This window comes from Oncorhynchus mykiss, chromosome 2 (assembly GCF_013265735.2).
Source record: "Oncorhynchus mykiss isolate Arlee chromosome 2, USDA_OmykA_1.1, whole genome shotgun sequence".
Classification (NCBI taxonomy): domain Eukaryota; kingdom Metazoa; phylum Chordata; class Actinopteri; order Salmoniformes; family Salmonidae; genus Oncorhynchus; species Oncorhynchus mykiss.
Window position 1 is genome coordinate 67180793 of NC_048566.1, and position 19240 is coordinate 67200032.

General features: G+C 44.9%; 1 protein-coding gene across 1 annotated transcript in view; it reads left to right on the forward strand.

The window, feature by feature from the left end:
* The first annotated feature begins 307 nt into the window (after positions 1-307).
* Positions 308-19240, forward strand: part of tango6 (transport and golgi organization 6 homolog (Drosophila)) — a 33249-nt gene continuing 14316 nt past the window's right edge. Inside the window, exons 1-17 of the mRNA XM_021569556.2 lie at positions 308-518; positions 785-1434; positions 1693-1809; positions 2801-2957; positions 3114-3220; positions 3327-3489; positions 5108-5175; positions 5261-5373; positions 5521-5697; positions 5949-6075; positions 6200-6397; positions 7077-7217; positions 7358-7999; positions 10324-10381; positions 10662-10811; positions 13070-13221; positions 15166-15279. Of these exons, the coding sequence (XP_021425231.2) occupies positions 467-518; positions 785-1434; positions 1693-1809; positions 2801-2957; positions 3114-3220; positions 3327-3489; positions 5108-5175; positions 5261-5373; positions 5521-5697; positions 5949-6075; positions 6200-6397; positions 7077-7217; positions 7358-7999; positions 10324-10381; positions 10662-10811; positions 13070-13221; positions 15166-15279 (3186 nt within the window). The 5' untranslated portion in view covers positions 308-466. The remainder of the gene's footprint in view (positions 519-784; positions 1435-1692; positions 1810-2800; positions 2958-3113; positions 3221-3326; positions 3490-5107; positions 5176-5260; positions 5374-5520; positions 5698-5948; positions 6076-6199; positions 6398-7076; positions 7218-7357; positions 8000-10323; positions 10382-10661; positions 10812-13069; positions 13222-15165; positions 15280-19240) is intronic.

Consider the following 19240-nt stretch of genomic DNA (forward strand, 5'->3'; position numbering starts at 1 on the left):
ACACATTCATTTTCTATACACTTGACCAATAAACTTGACCGCTTGATCAGTAGACAAGGTTAATTAATTTAGGATTAAATATTGATTTAGCTTCATGGGGGTCATAATGTATAATAACGTTATTAAATAGACTAAACAAAAAAAAAACGCGCAATGGAAAGCGCTGCATTATTACATTACATTAATAGCCATACATTTGTTTAGATTTGAGAATCAGCGCAGTTGAAGTCCCTGATCTATAGCCAACGTCATGGCTGCAATTCCTTCTAGGCGTCCGCCATTTCTTTATCCCTATTTTATGCTTTCAAATCTTTGAAATTATGACCAATCGGATGCACTCCTGAGCTACCCACAATATTACGTATACTTTCGGCGACAAGTGTTTTTAGCAGCATGGCTAAAAATGAGTAGCGGGTCTTGAATTGAAAACTGCAGGACCTCTGCTGTAGCGAAATAAAACATAAATATGACTTCAGCCATACTGTCTGCACTTTGTGTCCTCACTAAACCTATCGGAGGTAAGTTAATATTCAGTGTGATTTAGCTAAATACGTTCCTCATTAATATATATGTGTACATATATACAGTGCTAGCTAGATTAGCCACGTATGATACGGGAACGCTGTCTACGTTTAATTTGATCCGCTATACTGCATTTAATTTTATCCATGTCAGAAGAAAAAGCGCTGTTACTAGCTAGCTTGGTAAATCCGCTCAATCAATGGGCTTTGACTAAATCTGTCTGGATGTATGTGTGTCTGCTGACCCTATATGTCCCCTCCAGAGACCACAGTGTATGGTACCAAATACACTGAACAGGAGGCACTGATTGCTGCACTCCAAACCAACCAGGCCCTGCTGGAGGAGCGTCTGCAGGGGGAGAAGGGCCTGTACGAGGTGCGCAGACTGCGGGAGGAGGTGAGGGCAGGGGTGCCCTGGATCTGCACCGATACAGAGGACGTCACATGGAGCTTTGTCCAAGAGTGTCTGCTGCTGTTGCTAAGCCTGGCCCGTAACCTCACTCTCCAGCTAGAGCTCTTCAACCAAGCCCCCAGTCCTGCTATGTCCAGGTTGCGGACCCCTGAGATGGCCCCTCCTCTGCCCCCTGACGTGCTGAGCGTGGCCCAACAGAAGACACTTGGTGCAGCTCTTCAATTTGTTGTCTCCCTGGGCCTCTGTCCCTACCTGGCCCTGGGGGTGGGGGTGCCACTGGGGCGCAGGTCAGCGTTTGGGAAGTTGGTGGAGGGGTTGGTGTGTCATGATGTGGCCCCTGTCCCTGAGCGCCGTCTCCTGACCACCACTGCTGTTCTGCTGGAGCTGTCTGTGCTGTCATCACTGGCCACCATGGTCTACACTCGCCACCTGGGAGATGTCATGGCAGCGCTATGCCAGCTAGGATACCGCCCAGAGAAAGGCACCACTAAGGAAGAGAAGGTAATTCACTGTTCCGGCCTGACGATGTTGAATATGAATGATATTATTATAACTTGATATCATGGATTTGGATATCAGTTTTTCAGCAAAATAGGATGCCCATGTATTTTCTTGTTTTGTCTATTTGCCATTATGAAGTCAGTTATTCAACTTGTGATAGATAGGATTGGCATAACACCCTTTTGCCACTAGATGGTGGAAGTATTAAGCGGAGGAACAAGCAGGCTCACTCTTTTGATCACTCTTTTGATAATGTAGGAGATCAGTAAGGAGGAACGCAAGAACTGCAGGGAGGCTCTTCAAAAACTCTTGGGGAAAGTCTACCAGCCAATCGTTATCAAAGAGCTGCTTATTCTTCAAGGCGGTCCAAAACAGGTAGAGCGCAGTGAAGTATCTGTACACCATTACATATCAGTATGTCTTCCTCCAAGTACTTGTATATGGTGCTGTCTGTCTTCTCTGGTGTAACCGAATGTAGCAGGTGTAAAAGAAACGCCTGAGCGGCCTTTCTTTCTTTTTGATCATAACAAGAGAGAAAAAACTGTAGAGGGAGATTCTCTAATGCACTATTCATCCAATCCAGTAAATGTGGAGGAGGAGTTAAGATGGAGTATCACCTTGTTAATGTCCGAAAGCCAGAAATCCTTTTTTCCTGAAAACCGTAAACATCTGGTTGTTTTTGACACTGCTGATGGTAACTCTGGTATGATCTTCAAAGAGTATCTTAAAGGTCCAATGCAAATGTTTTATCTCAATATCAAATTATTTCTGGGAAATAATTAAGTACCTTACTGTGTTTTCAATTCAAATGGTAAAAAAGAAACACAAATAGCTTCTTAGTGTATAGGAAGTCACGCTGCTTGCTTAGCGAGTACCACTTCCTCCCGAATTGGGCCATACCTGGCGCAAACTCGGGGACCCCTGCCTTGCTAGCACACGTGACCACCCTCCTCAAGCATCTTACCAGCTTGCACTGACCTGTCATCTGGCGCTGGTCTTTTTAAACAGTGGGGACACTTCAGGCTGAGGAGTAAGTTTCACACATCCCCATGTGCTACATTAGCAAAGAGCATTTCTCAAGCAATAATTTTGCTAGGAGTGTCTGGGAGTGGTCTGAGTGGGGAGGGGATACTGAAAACTATCTGTTATTGGCAAAGAGGTTTAGAACTCTTCCTTATTAGTTTATTAACTGAGGTCTCCATGCAAGCCAAAATTCCAAACAGCTCTTACACTAAAATGGCATTACTTACTACGACTGTGATATGTGGTTGTCTCACCTAGCTATCGTAAGATGAATGCACAAAGTCGCTCTGGATAAGATAATCTGCTAAATGACTCAAATGTAAATGTCTCTCTGCCCTTCCAGGCCCCTCCAGGCCCTGGTACTAGTGGTGGCAATAGGAGCCCCCTGAGCCAGGCTCCCCCATGGCTGAGGCGTCTGTGTGGGCAGCTGCTGTCTGAGAGGCTGATGCAGCCCAATGGAGTCCAGTCTGTGATGAGGGCTATCCTAGAGGGAGGCGCAGGTGAGCTTCGCTGGAGATATAGGGGGAACATTTAGAAAACCCTGGCCATGAGATGGGCAAGAAACATCTACCAAACACTTAGGTATTATCAGTTGTTGTGATGAGTGACCCATATAATAATGCAGTTTCACTTTTTGTTCCCTCTCTCTCTAATAGGAGGAGAGTCTGATTGGAGGAAATGTGATGGTGTAGCCAGGATCCTAGCAGCCTGCCCTCAGCAGTCTCTATCTTCAGACAGCTACTACAGTCAGGTTTGCCCCCAGGTAAACCTGTCATGTTTTTAAAGATTTATGGAAATTGAACTTTCTGTACATACCAGCATAAAAGTCTAGATTCATTCTGGTAATAATATTCTGTCTTAATGGTCAGATTCTGGAGCTCCTGCACTTCAGAGACAAGCTGACAGCGCAGCAGTTCCAGCGTGTGGCCACCAGGGCGGCTCTCACCATGGTGCAGGACTGCCCAATGTTTGCCCTGCAGTACCTGCTCACTCCCCTCTTCAGCTCCCTTCTCCGCTGTGGCCAGATGACAGGTCAGTGCACGCTGTGCAGTATCTCTGAGAGAACAAATGTACTAATTACTTGCCTAAACTATATATGCAAATGTATGTGGACACCCCTTCAAATTAGTGGATTCTGCTATTTCAGCCACACCGTTGCTGACAGGTATATAAAATCAAGCACACAGCCATGCAATCTCCATAGACAAACATTGCCATACTGAAGTGCGCCGTGATTTTCAATGTGGCACCGTCATAGGATGCCACCTTTCCAACAAGTCAGTTCGTCAGATTTCTGCCCTGCTAGAGCTTCCCGGTCAACAGTAAGTGCTGTTATTGTGAAGTCAACATCTAGGTGCAACAATGGCTCAGCAAAACGCTGTAGCGTGAAGGGAAATCTTAAAGCTACAGCATACAATGACATTCTAGACAATTCTGTGCTTCCAACTATGTGGCAATAGTTTGGGGAAGGCCCTTTCCTGTTTCAGCGCGACAATGCTCTCGTGCACAAAGCGAGGTCCAAACAGAAATGTTTTGTCGAGATCGATGTGGAAGAACTTGACTAACCTGCACAGAGCACTGACCTCAACCCCATCGAACACCTTTGGGAAAAATTGGAACGCAGACTGTGGGCCAGTCCTAATTGCCCAATGTCAGTGCCCGACCTCACTAATGGTCTTGTGGCTGAATGGAATCAAGTCCCTGCAGCAATGTTCCACCATCTAGTGGAAAGCCTTCCCAGAAGAGTGGAGGCTGTTATAGCAGTAAAGGGGGGACCAACTCCATATTCATACTCATGATTTTGGAATGAGATGTTCGAGCAGGTGTTCACATACTTTTGGTCATGTAGTGTATGTTGGTTTGTTAAAAATGACAACTTCTGTAGGCTATATAACTGAAAAATAACCACCACTGTTGTTAGCTTGCACAGCTGATTGCAGCTGCTCACCGCTTTCTATCAAATTATTTGGTCTGTGCATCAGGGAAATTGACACTGCTGCAGAGATTGACTCCGCTGGCTTTTAATTAGAGTCTGCCGGTCAATGTCCTTACCACTCTGAAAATGACTTGGTATTTACTTGTGTGTGCGTGCGTGCATCTTAATATGTGCCTGTGTGTGTTTGTTTGCGTGTACATGTATGGGTGCCCATGCCTGTGTGTGTAAATTGTGGTATTGCTTGAGGAGCACTCTGTAAAGTTGGGCTAATTGAATATGGATGTCCCCCTGCTGTTAACAGGCCTGTGGTCTGGCTGCTGCTCTGACAGATAGATGGTACGCAGACACAGCAAATCTGCATCAGCAAAGAACTCCTCATTGATCCACTTAACCAACACAGGACACATCTACCCTATGAGACTCATCCTTAGCCTCTTTCTGTTTTGAATAGTATCTAAGTTTTATTTAAATCCTGCCCCAGTTACTATATTTTTTTAACATGTATTATGTGTGTGTGAAAACAATTATCCTCTATTCTGTAGGTATTGTCCCTTGCTGAATTCAGCGTGTGTTTTTTAAGCTCGCAAAATTCTGGCTCACGATTAAAGATGTCTGCTGGCTGTAAGTGCTTGTTTACGTGATGCTGAACATGAACCTCTAGGTTCAGACACAGCTTGGGTGGCTCTAGGCACTGAGTATGTTTGTATTTGTCAGGGGAGGGTCAAACCCGGGTCACAGTGGAGGAATGGGAGCTGACGCGCTGTGTGGAGGACGTGTTTAAGGTGAGTGGAACACAGACGATTAACTCAACCATGTATAGGCCAAACCTAGAGATTTACTGTATCACTCTCTCCTTCCATCTCTCAGATCTGTGTGGTGGGGAACAGCCCGTCTGCTCCTTTGCTGAAGGCTCTGGGAGAAGTGGTTCCTGTTCTCTTCGATCTGTACTGCTTTACCAAGAAGAATGCTTCCCACCTACGGTCAGTTCTCTGTTAGAGAAATACTGAGCAGTTGAAGCATTTCAATATCTGGCTATTACTAAATAGTCTCAATAAGCCCTATTTGTGATGGTCTCTGCTTTTTAGGTAGTTTCTAACTTTTCCCTGTGTATGCTGTGTGCTCCACAGCGCCCCCTGTCAGGAGATCCTGCTCTGGTACTTTGGCAACTCTGAGCTTTCTGTCGCCCTCTCAACCCTACAGCAGCTGTGTGCCATGGATGGAGGGGCAGGCGGGGTGGCCTCTGGCTTCCACTTCACCCCTGGTAGTGACGGAGGGGCACAGCTTAACCCCTCAGAGACCATCAGGTGACTGGCATTCAACATCACACAATTACTGGTCTCCAATGCTCCCATATGAGAAGAAGCTGCTAGTAAAACCCCTTCATTGGGCGGAGGGGTTGTTATCACTGATCGGATGACTGGGATTGATGGATGTAATGTAGTGGAAACTGCAAGTGCACCTATCCAGTCATGTTAGAAAAAACATTTAAATATACAATCATGCACCAAGTCTCTCCCATCATGTGTGTTGGTCTCCTCTACCCTTCATGTCTCAGTGATGAGGATGATGCTCTGTATGAGAAGGTGTCTGGGGAGCAGTGGAGGGTGGAGTGTCTGGCCCAGCTGCTGGCTGAGATGAAGGATAGCGACCTGCCTGGAGACTTCTTCCTGGAGCTGCTGCAGGTATCTAATGTACCACACAGACAGACACAGACAGAGAGACAGCCTATGGCTTTGGCCAGTATTGTCCTGCTGAGTTCCCCAGGTGGGGTTGGTGTGTAAATATGGACGCTCTCTTCCCTGGCAGGCGCTGACTTGCTGGGCTGCAGAGGAGGAGGAGGAAGAGGAGCAGGAAGTGGACACGTCAGCCATGACACTACTGCAGCTGGAGCAGCATCTGTTAGGGAAAGTCACAGGGAGGGGTCAGAAGCTGGCCCTACTGCAGGTGCTGGCTGTCATGTGTGAGGGCCTACCACACACTCTACTGCTGCGCAAGCCAACCCAGGTAACTACTGGTATACCCCCCACAGCTAAACTCAATGACCTTGCTCCTGTTCAAGATTGGATCATGTCAGATGCCAACAGTTGATTGACTTGAGTATTTTTTTTCACTGCTTAACTATTTATCTCCAGCTCTAAAGTTTGTCTCCCATCGTTTACGTTATTATCTCAGTTTATGTTCACCATTTTTCCGCTTGTAGTTTTGTGATGAGCTTTTATCAAACTTTAACTTTAAGTCTTTCTGTCTCTCCCTCCGCATCAGGGCTTTACAGAACACTGGTCCTCTGGGCCTCCTTATTGAGGAATGAGGGCATGATGAGTAATACTTTAAGAGCTCTAAGAATAGTGTGGTCTATCTCTGATTAGGTAAAAGACCCAGGGCTAGTGCTGTGCCATTTTGCCCGAGGAAAACCATTCACTCTCAGATTAGGAAACGTCTCTGATAAACTGGCTTCAGTTCAGTTGATAAGCAGTATTTTTAGCCATTTTATCTTGAGGGCCCTCAGCCAGGGGTTTTTGCAGAGACATTTTAAAGTTTTTTTTATGTTTAAAACTGTGGGTGTGAGAATTTAATAGCACTAGTTAATATGCACCTCTTGGTAGGAAATGTGTGGTTTGTATACATGCAGCTGTCTGTCTGTCTGTCTTGGAACTGATATGTCTGTCTGTGTGTTCTCTCCCAGGTGGTGGAGTTCATCGTGGCCATGCTGCAGAGGGCCTGTGTGGGTTTGGACCAGGTCCGGGCTGCTGCAAGTCCAGTTGAGACCCAGACACTCAGCATGGGAATGGGCCTGGTGGCCACCCTGCTGTCAGGACCCTCACCGGTACTGCACACACAGCTAGGGAACACACACCATTATGTTCAGGCAACAGGCTTTACCTTTGATACTACTGTAGATGAGTATGGTATCATACTGTATGATATGTGGCATTTTGTTTTGATGTGTCTCTCTCCTTGTCGCAGCTGAGTGCTGAGGACTACTCCTCGATGTCCAGGCTCCTCCCACCTCTGGAGGAGATTTCCCAGAGGCACCCTGAGGTGGTCATCCAGGAGCTGGCCTCAGACCTGCGAGCCGCCATTGCCACACACGGTGCCTACCAACCTGACAACGTGACACGAGCCACTCAATATCAAAGTCCCAAAATGGACAATAACGTGCCTACTAAGAAAAACTTCAAGACCCAAACATGTCCCTCGCAAGTCTCCCTAACAAGACTCTGCTCACCCACCCTTCATAACAACCCCAGCACAGACACTACTCAAACGCCTAACACTCGAGCCTCAATTCAGACCTGTATCCCCAACCTCAGAACACAGAGCAGCTCTGGTGATAGTCTGGCCCAGAAAACTCATCTATCCCAGAGGGTATCATCTGGGGCTGGCCAGGGTCCTGCAGGGGTGTCTGCTCCTGATGGGGGGCAGTCAGGTGGGAGGGGTGGCAGCAGTGAGCCCTCCAGTGGCACCCACAGTAGGGCCTTCTCAGACTGCATGCTCGGGGCATGTGATCCTGAGGTCCCCACCAGAGCAGTGGCCCTGAGAACCTTAACACGGGCCATACAGAACGGAGACCGGGAGGCTCTTCAGAATCAGGAGAAAGTCCTCATGGTGAGTAGAGCGGTGGAGAACCAGTAAATATTGCATGTAGCTTATAGAATATACAGTGCCTTGCGAAAGTATTCGGCCCCCTTGAACTTTGCGACCTTTTGCCACATTTCAGGCTTCAAACATAAAGATATAAAACTGTATTTTTTTGTGAAGAATCAACAACAAGTGGGACACAATCATGAAGTGGAACAACATTTATTGGATATTTCAAACTTTTTTAACAAATCAAAAACTGAAACATTGGGCGTGCAAAATTATTCAGCCCCCTTAAGTTAATACTTTGTAGCGCCACCTTTTGCTGCGATTACAGCTGTAAGTCGCTTGGGGTATGTCTCTATCAGTTTTGCACATCGAGAGACTGACATTTTTTCCCATTCCTCCTTGCAAAACAGCTCGAGCTCAGTGAGGTTGGATGGAGAGCATTTGTGAACAGCAGTTTTCAGTTCTTTCCACAGATTCTCGATTGGATTCAGGTCTGGACTTTGACTTGGCCATTCTAACACCTGGATATGAACCATTCCATTGTAGATTTTGCTTTATGTTTTGGATCATTGTCTTGTTGGAAGACAAATCTCCGTCCCAGTCTCAGGTCTTTTGCAGACTCCATCAGGTTTTCTTCCAGAATGGTCCTGTATTTGGCTCCATCCATCTTCCCATCAATTTTAACCATCTTCCCTGTCCCTGCTGAAGAAAAGCAGGCCCAAACCATGATGCTGCCACCACCATGTTTGACAGTGGGGGTGGTGTGTTCAGGGTGATGAGATGTGTTGCTTTTACGCCAAACATAACGTTTTGCATTGTTGCCAAAAAGTTCAATTTTGGTTTCATCTGACCAGAGCACCTTCTTCCACATGTTTGGTGTGTCTCCCAGGTGGCTTGTGGCAAACTTTAAACGACACTTTTTATGGATATCTTTAAGAAATGGCTTTCTTCTTGCCACTCTTCCATAAAGGCCAGATTTGTACAATATACGACTGATTGTTGTCCTATGGACAGAGTCTCCCACCTCAGCTGTAGATCTCTGCAGTTCATCCAGAGTGATCATGGGCCTCTTGGCTGCATCTCTGATCAGTCTTCTCCTTGTATGAGCTGAACGTTTAGAGGGACGGCCAGGTCTTGGTAGATTTGCAGTGGTCTGATACTCCTTCCATTTCAATATTATCGCTTGCACAGTGCTCCTTGGGATGTTTAAAGCTTGGGAAATCTTTTTGTATCCAAATCCGGCTTTAAACTTCTTCACAACAGTATCTCGGACCTGCCTGGTGTGTTCCTTGTTCTTCATGATGCTCTCTGCGCTTTTAACGGACCTCTGAGACTATCACAGTGCAGGTGCATTTATACGGAGACTTGATTACACACAGGTGGATTGTATTTATCATCATTAGTCATTTAGGTCAACATTGGATCATTCAGAGATCCTCACTGAACTTCTGGAGAGAGTTTGCTGCACTGAAAGTAAAGGGGCTGAATAATTTTGCACGCCCAATTTTTCAGTTTTTGATTTGTTAAAAAAGTTTGAAATATCCAATAAATGTCGTTCCACTTCATGATTGTGTCCCACTTGTTGTTGATTCTTCACAAAAAAATACAGTTTTATATCTTTATGTTTGAAGCCTGAAATGTGGCAAAAGGTCGCAAAGTTCAAGGGGGCCGAATACTTTCGCAAGGCACTGTAACTCAGTGGTTTGACTGTGTATCAACCAGGGGACCCATTGCAGTCATGGGTTTAATAGGTTCCCTCTGATTCAGTGTTATCTATCTTTCTACCTCCATCGCTGACTTCCAGGGTCTCCATCTCCCTTGAGAGGGCTCTTCCTCTAACACCATAGCCTCACGCAGGCCCTGGAGGCGTGGACAGTAGCAGCAGAACCCGTCTCTGTGGGGGTTACTGTCTGTTTGGGTGGAGAGGATGTTTAATAGATGAGGGGAGTTGATCAGAGACCCTGGGGGAATGCAGTGTGGTCTATGGGGACTTGTTAATCTGGTTGAGGGGTGGTGAGGTTGAGGGAACTGGATTATCACACTGGGTCTGGATCTCATTTAGTATTCAGTGTAATGAGCACCCCTTCTGTGCGCACCTTCCACGACCCCCCCCCCCCCCCCCATCCCGTCTCAGCCTAGGGGGTCCAGTACCTGGTGGGGGGTGGGGATCCTCTTTAATCTCCATCCTATTGTACTTCTCTTTGTGTTGGGTTGTTTTGGGACAAATTACAAGCACTATGAAGAAAATGATGTAGTGGTGAAATTATCATTTTTATAGGATGTCAGATGGGAAAGTTGACCAGCTTTGGTATAATGTGTCCTGTGATGGCTTTGTCTTCCAGCTCTTCCTGGAGAACTTGGAACATGAGGACACGTTTGTGTATCTGTCAGCCATTCAAGGTAGGAAGTCGATGGTCTCCAGGTGGTGCTTAACCATACATGTGTAAACCTTTGGTCTTTTACTTTAGTTTTGTGGGGTGATATTAACCTTTGGCTTCGGCTAGCTTTCCTTTAGCAAGTTGTAGCAAGTATAACTAGGATATAACTGTTGTATCTCATCTAATTTGCCCTAGAAACTGGAATGACATTAACTTGCAGTGGCATCTTCTTCATGGTATATAGGTTTTGCTGGGCTTAGAGTTTCTCAGTGACCCATTCTGTGTCCCTCTCCTCCCTGCAGGCCTGGCGGTGTTGTCTGACGTCTTCCCTGAGAGGATCCTGCTGCGGCTGCAGGAAGAGTACCAGAATGTTCCATCCTCTCAGAAGGAGAGGTCCCTGGAGACACGGCTGAAGGTTGGAGAGGTGCTGATGAGGGCTAGCAGGGCTATGGGTGAGTGGACTATTATCAACACAACTAACTGACCTACTAAAAACCTGCTCACCACACATCCTGGGAGAGGCTCCAGCAGTACACTCATTAACTCAATGAGATTATTATATTTTGGTGTGTAGATTGACCACACAGAGAAGGAAGCGCCTGCAGCTAGCCTCAATGACACAGTTTTGAGGTTAGGTTTTGACAGATTCATAGGCTGTTTTGTGAGGGACGTGTATGAATGATTGTGAATTTGCTTACTCATGTTAGTGTTTCCATTTGAATTATGCATACATGTGTGTTGGTCTATGTTAATGGTGTATGGGGCCCAATTATAGTTATAAAGTCCTAAAACGGTCGTAAAACAGACAGTACATGCTTGTTCCACACTGAGGAGACTATATCGAAACCTATCCCTCTCTGTTAGAATTCCTTGTTTGTGGTTTTTTCCCTCTCCCTGGTTTTGTCTGCCAGATCTCGATAGTACCATTTTCCGGGACAAGTGAGGGGTTATTCGGCATGCCCCCCTTCCCCTCCCTTATCTTGGATGTGAAAGTCCCCCAGACAGACCAGCGACGGTCTCTAATTGGCCCTGCTCCACTAGCCTAACAGAACATCATCTCAGCTGGTTTGTCGCCCCATTAGATACCCACAGGAATCTTTTGTCACTCCTCTGGATCATTCTCCCCTTTCTTATGCATCTGGGAAAATACCCCCGTCTGCCAAACCCTATATTCTGAATCCAACCATATTAGCACCCCATCTTTTTTTGTGTCCCCCCCACATACTACAGATGGGCATTTAAAATTCCTTTACTATTCAAGTAATATCATTATATTTTTCTGGGATATCCGGATAGCCAGAATGCAAAATCATAATAGAGAATTTGCTCTACAATGCAAAATGATGGCAGAGGTCAACAGCGGACAGACTGCTTTTCTCAGGTAGTTTTGGCTAACAACAACAGCGAAAGAGAAGTCTGATTTTCGCCATGACAGAACTGATTATAATACAAAAAGGTTTTCTGGTGAGTATTTTGTATTGATCTGTGTCAGGTCCTGTGGAAACTGTTAGGTGCGCGCCTGTAATTGCTATTTGACGTGCGGAACATAGCATACCAATGCTATGAGAGATAAAAACAAAGTGTACATGTATTTTTATTTTTTTTAAGAATTTAAAATGTTGTGCTATATCCTTGCAGGTAAAGCTTTTTCGCTGTTTAAATAGGCCTAAAAATAATTTAACACTCACTCAAGTAAGCGAATACTAACATCCATTAGGATATTCGATTAACCATGCCCATCCCTACCACGTACTGTATCCCCAGTGCACAAAAGGCCACTTTCCCTTTGCTTTTTCAGTGTATTGCACATTAATACATTTCCATCAAAGGAATTCTTGAGATTCTTTGGCCCAGGTCAGATCTTGGTCTGAGAGTGATGTAAATGTACAGTTTTGACTGACTGGACAAAGGAGCTAGAATAAGTCAGAAACAGATAGTAGTAAATGGGTAAGGGAAGCATGAGATTAGCAACTGGACGAATACAGGCCTGCTGACCTGGATAAAACACTCAATCATTCACAAACCGACACCCGTTTTCTCTTTTATTAAGGCAGTTATTAAAATACCATCCTTTGAAACATGGCTCTGACTGAGGAGTGGCCAGCTGAACTGGTGTGTATGGGTATCTGGAAGGTGGAGGCCAGGGCAGGCTGAATGATATCTCTCATGGTGGGTCTATCTGACTGGGCCAGCAGACTCAGCTGCAGGGACCACGGCTCAGTCCACCCATCTGGGTCTTACTTGGACACCCAGTCACCTGGCCAACTCCATGGCTCCACTGCTTTATGTTGTGGAATAGAGCAGGTTTTGCACTGTCAGTGGGGGGCTGTCTTAGAAAGACAGACACACACACACACACACACACTTACACACACTGAAAGGAGTAAAGCGTCTTCTCTATTTTAGTTTCTTTGCAGATTTAGCAACCACCTTTGTAAAAAAAAATAATAATAATAAAAAATAAAAAAACACACACACACACACACACACGAGTCAGCTCTTTGTATAGATTAAAACAACTTCACCAGCTGGACCAATAGGCAGGTAGTGTGATGCCATGTCCTCCTGAGGTGCATTGGAGGACAGACCAGATGTGGGGAAGTTTCCTCAGCACTGTCAGCAGTAGTCAGTTTTGCTGGCAGGTAATAGTACAGTATTTATAATCGTTAATAAGAATACAAACCTTATCATCTTCCTTCCTGTGTTTCAGGTGACCTGGCTCCCCACCATGGCCGGCCTCTGATCGGGGTCTTCCTGAGGGGTACGAGGGACGAGGACCGCAGTGTCCGCGCTAGCTGCCTGTCCAACCTGGGAGAGCTCTGCCAGAGACTCAACTATGCCCTGGGGCCTTGGGCTGAGGAGGTGAGGACCACTAGTAAACCATGTCATATGGTTAAACATATGTCTATCAGTTTATTTGCCTATAGTTTCTATGTACAGTACCAGTCAAAAGTTTGGACACACCTACTCATTCCAGGGTTTTTCTTTATTTTTACTATTTTCTACATTATAAAATAATAGTGAAGACATCAAAACTATGAAATAACACATATGGAATCTTGTAGTAACCAAACAAGAAAGTTGAAAGTTTTGTCAAGTGCAGTCACAAAAAACATCAAGCGCAATGATGAAACTGGCTCTCATGAGGACCACCACAGGAAAGGAAGACCCAGAGTTAGCTCTGCTACAGAGGAAATGTTCATTAGAGTTACCAGCCTCAGAAATTGCAGCACAAATAAATGCTTCAGAATTCATGTAACAGACACATCTCAACATCAACTGTTCAGAGGAGACTGCGTGAATCAGGCCTTCATGGTCGAATTGCTGCAAAGGAACCACTACTAAAAGACATCAATAAGAAGAAGAGACTTGCTTGGGCCAAGAAACACAAGCAATGGACATTAGACTGGTGGAAATCTGTCTGAGTCCCAATTTGAGATTTCTGGTTCCAACCTCTGTGTCTTTGTGAGACGCAGAGTAGGTTAACGGTTGATCTCCGCATGTGTGGTTCCCACCGTGAAGCATGGAGGTGGAGGTGTGATGGTGTGTGGGTGCTTTGCTGGTGACACTGTCAGTGATTTATTTTGAATTCAAGGCACACAACCAGCATGGCTACCACAGCATTCTGCAGCGATACGCCATCACGAAAGCATTCCACTGATGCTGGCCCATGTTGACTCCAGTGCTTCCCACAGTTGTGTCAAGTTGGCTGGATGTCCTTTTGGTGGTGGACCATTCTTGATACACACAGGAAACTGTTGAGTGTGAAAACTCCAGCAGTATTGCAGTTCTTGATACAAACTGGTGCTCCATGCACCTACTACTATTAGTAATATTACTATTATTATTTGTATTGTTTCATTCACTTCTGTTGTACCTGCACTGTTCTAGCTCGGAGCGTAAGAATTTCACTGTACCCTGCAAATGCATCTGTGACCCTGTGCATGTGACTAATAAAATAATCTGTCAATGAATCATCCTGAATTTGCCAATCACTCATTATATAGTGACGTAACTACTCCCTCTCTTAAATCTGTCAATGAGTCCAGATGTCCCCTGTCTTGGCGTATGGCTACACTTATAGCCATAGGATGGTTGGGGTCAGGGTGGGATTCATCTAGGGGTCCGGCGTCAGGGAACAGCAGGTATTGCCCAAGGTTAAAGGTCACGGTTCACTTTCTTCAGAGGGAGAGAACTGAACTGTGACTGTCTTGTCCTACTGCCCCTCTCTCAGCCTGTGCCTCTGCACATGACACATTTTTCCCAGCTCAGCAGTATTGTGTGTTGGAGTGTCCTCTCCTAAAGAGCCCCTCCCTCAGTGCTGAGATCAGGCTTTTCACTGGTGGGGAGAGCATGAGGGGGAGGGGCCCGAATCACTTTACTCAAACGCTCGTCCGCTCTAGTCTATGTTTGAGTTGACAGAAATGTGTGTGTGTCAGGGCAGCTTGTGGAAGGCCTGTCTGCCTGCTGCAGTGGTCAGGGTCCTAAATAAAGCTGCTTTGACGACCAGGGGTCTGTCAGCGAGGTCTGTGCACTGCAGGCTCTGCTTCATGAATACACATCTCTGTCAGGCTGAGTAACAGGGATGCCTATTCATGAGAGCCATGGCCCTCTGCTCTCTGCTACAGCCTAATCCCTCTCAGTCCATCGCAGCCTGCCGTCGGTGTGTGTCTATCCTACCAATATGTTAATCAACCCAGTGCACTAGCGGTAACCACAGCACTGTGGACCTTGGCAAGGTCACTGCTCCTTTATAGATCCTCTGAGAGTGTGTATTTACCTGTGTATGTGTTTGTTCTTCCTTAGTTGAGCACCTGTTTGACGGCACTGATAAAGACAGAGAAGGAGGCAGAGGTGCGGCGAGCTGCTGTCCACGTCATTGCCCTGCTGCTCAGGGGCCTGAGCGACAAAGCCACCGAGGTACAGTACTAGAGCAGTTGTCTGTACCCGTACAGGTACAAGAACCACATGGATACACAAATTTGTTGAGCACTCCTACACACATTTGTTGAACACTCCTACACACATTTGTTGAACAGTCATAAGAAGTAAAAAATGGTCATTGGTATGGCCTCCTACAGAATGTAATCTAATATAGTTGACATATTAGTGCGTGGAGATGTGTGTTGGAGGGCCGGCGGGTTGCAACAGAGATCGTTGCGGTCATCATTATGCGGTCATCATACTGCGGGCAGAAGCGGGCGGTCAGACAACTTTGGAGGGTTTTTTGTCCTGCAGAATATTTTGAAACGGTTGTCATTCTGCTTTGTATGCATTAACTTTGGACCACCTATTGTATTAAAAGTAGGGGTAAAAGTAGATTTTATTTCTTACCGGTACGGGACAAACACTTTTAAAAAATTTTATAGGCTAGGTTTAATCATAGAATTACATAGGCCTATAGAATCCCTAATCATTTCATATATGATCTCTGTGTTCTTAGCCTAGGCCTAGTAAAACAATGTATGACCTTTTTAATGTGGCATAAACACAACCAGTCATGATGTTTTCATCTGATTGTCAAACAATCACTTCAAAAAGGTGCTCCTGTAGGCTACCTGTGCATGTTCGTCCACTCACTATGATTTCAGCATCCAAACCCCAACAGTGCGCTGTGCATCCGCAATTTAATGAATGAAAAGAGACATCTGTAATGACATTCAGCGGTTGTCATTATGCCTTCACTTGTAGCCTGAATTGATGTGTCCACTACGAATGCATAGGCAGAGAATCACATGGCAGTTATCTTTCCAAGGAAATTAACTTAAATATGATTACACTATAGTTTACTACGGTGTCTGTGAATAAATATTGATAATGGAAACAAGTGGAGGGCACTTAGCCAACGTGAGTCGAAGTACAGTCAAAAATTGTGATTATCATTAAAAAGGAAAAGATGCAATGCGCATACCATGTTGAGAGAACGTTTTTTTTTTTACATTTATTTATTTCACCTTTATTTAACCAGGTAGGCAAGTTGAGAACACGTTCTCATTTACAATTGCGACCTGGCCAAGATAAAGCAAAGCAGTTCGACAGATACGACACAGAGTTACACATGGAGTAAAACAAACATACAGTCAATAATACAGTATAAACAAGTCTATATACGATGTGAGCAAATGAGGTGAGAAGGGAGGTAAAGGCAAAAATGGCCATGGTGGCAAAGTAAATACAATATAGCAAGTAAAACACTGGAATGGTAGATTTGCAATGGAAGAATGTGCAAAGTAGAAATAAAAATAATGGGGTGCAAAGGAGCAAAATAAATAAATTAATTAAATACAGTAGGGAAATAGGTAGTTGTTTGGGCTAAATTATAGGTGGGCTATGTACAGGTGCAGTAATCTGTGAGCTGCTCTGACAGTTGGTGCTTAAAGCTAGTGAGGGAGATAAGTGTTTCCAGTTTCAGAGATTTTTGTAGTTCGTTCCAGTCATTGGCAGCAGAGAACTGGAAGGAGAGGCGGCCAAAGAAAGAATTGGTTTTGGGGGTGACTAGAGAGATATACCTGCTGGAGCGTGTGCTACAGGTGGGAGATGCTATGGTGACCAGCGAGCTGAGATAAGGGGGGACTTTACCTAGCAGGGTCTTGTAGATGACATGGAGCCAGTGGGTTTGGCGACGAGTATGAAGCGAGGGCCAGCCAACGAGAGCGTACAGGTCGCAATGGTGGGTAGTATATGGGGCTTTGGTGACAAAACGGATTGCACTGTGATAGACTGCATCCAATTTGTTGAGTAGGGTATTGGAGGCTATTTTGTAAATGACATCGCCAAAGTCGAGGATTGGTAGGATGGTCAGTTTTACAGGGGTATGTTCGGCAGCATGAGTGAAGGATGCTTTGTTGCGAAATAGGAAGCCAATTCTAGATTTAACTTTGGATTGGATATGTTTGATATGGGTCTGGAAGGAGAGTTTACAGTCTAACCAGACACCTAAGTATTTGTAGTTGTCCACGTATTCTAAGTCAGAGCCGTCCAGAGTAGTGATGTTGGACAGGCGGGTAGGTGCAGGTAGAGATCGGTTGAAGAGCATGCATTTAGTTTTACTTGTATTTAAGAGCAATTGGAGGCCACGGAAGGAGAGTTGTATGGCATTGAAGCTTGCCTGGAGGGTTGTTAACACAGTGTCCAAAGAAGGGCCAGAAGTATACAGAATGGTGTCGTCTGCGTAGAGGTGGATCAGAGACTCACCAGCAGCAAGAGCAACCTCATTGATGTATACAGAGAAGAGAGTCGGTCCAAGAATTGAACCCTGTGGAACGTTGCGCCTTTTCAATAAACATTGTTTGCCCATTTATTTGTCTCTATCTGCAAATCGTTGTAAAAGGTAGGGTAAGCATACCTATTAAACCCACTTTTTCCATTAAGCCCACTTTCATCTTTGGATGCCAAAAATGTTATAAAATAAAACAACTTTTCTGCTGTTTAACGTTTCAACTAATTCATTTGGTTGTTACACCCAACTTTTTTATTCTAAGCCAATCAGATGTTGTATTATTAAGGTATTGACTGTTATGTATAAGTTCCCACTAATGGCTAATTTCAAAGCTGCAAAAAAACTTGTGTTGATGCTACCCTCAGATAAACAACATCTTCAGATATTTTAGAATGTGTTGATATGTTATAGCATGTTTCATGAGGATTCATTGCTATTTCTTGCCAATTGAAATAAGTGTTTTTCATGCTAGCAGTCATACATGCATGTCACAGTTACACAGTAGCAACAAATTGGTGAACTACAGCAAGATAATAGATTTCAGGCATTCTCAGCTTACATTTATTTTCAAAGCATTTTGTCTAATTTTACTGTTAAAACAACCTTGCATTGATATACATACAGTGGGGCAAAAAAGTATTTAGTCAGCTACCAATTGTGCAAGTTCTCCCACTTAAAAAGATGAGAGGCCTGTAATTTTCATCATAGGTACACTTCAACTATGACAAACAAAATGAGGAAAAAAATCCAGAAAATCACATTGTAGGATTTTTTTATGAATTTAAATTATGGTGGAAAATAAGTATTTGGTCAATAACAAAAGTTTATCTCAATACTTTGTTATATACCCTTTGTTGGCAATGACAGAGGTCAAACGTTTTCTGTAAGTCTTCACAAGTTTTTCACACACTGTTGCTGGTATTTTGGCCCGTTCCTCCATGCAGATCTCCTCTAGAGCATGGATGTTTTGGGGCTGTTGCTGGGCAACAGACTTTCAACTCCCTCCAAAGATTGTCTATGGGGTTGAGATCTGGAGACTGGCTAGGCCACTCCAGGACCTTGAAAAGTTCCTTCTTGCGAAGCCACTCCTTCGTTGCCCGGGCGGTGTGTTTGGGATCATTGTCATGCTGAAAGACCTAGCCACGTTTCATCTTCAATGCCCTTGCTGATGGAAGGAGGTTTTCACTCAAAATCTCACAATACATGGCCCCATTCATTCTTTCCTTTACACGGATCAGTCGTCCTGGTCCCTTTGCAGAAAAACAGCCCCAAAGCATGATGTTTCCACACCCATGCTTCACAGTAGGTATGGGTGTTCTTTGGATGCAACTCAGCATTCTTTGTCCTCCAAACACGACGAGTTGAGTTTTTACCAAAAAGTTATATTTTGGTTTCATCTGACCATATGACATTCTCCCAATCTTCTTCTGGATCATCCAAATGCTCTCTAGCAACTTCAGACGGGCCTGGACATGTACTGGCTTAAGCAGGGGGACACGTCTGGCACTTCAGGATTTCAGTCCCTGGCGGCGTAGTGTGTTACTGATGGTAGGCTTTGTTACTTTGGTCCCAGCTCTCTGCAGGTCATTCACTAGGTCCCCCCGTGTGGTTCTGGGATTTTTGCTCACCGTTCTTGTGATCATTTTGACCCCTCGGGGTGAG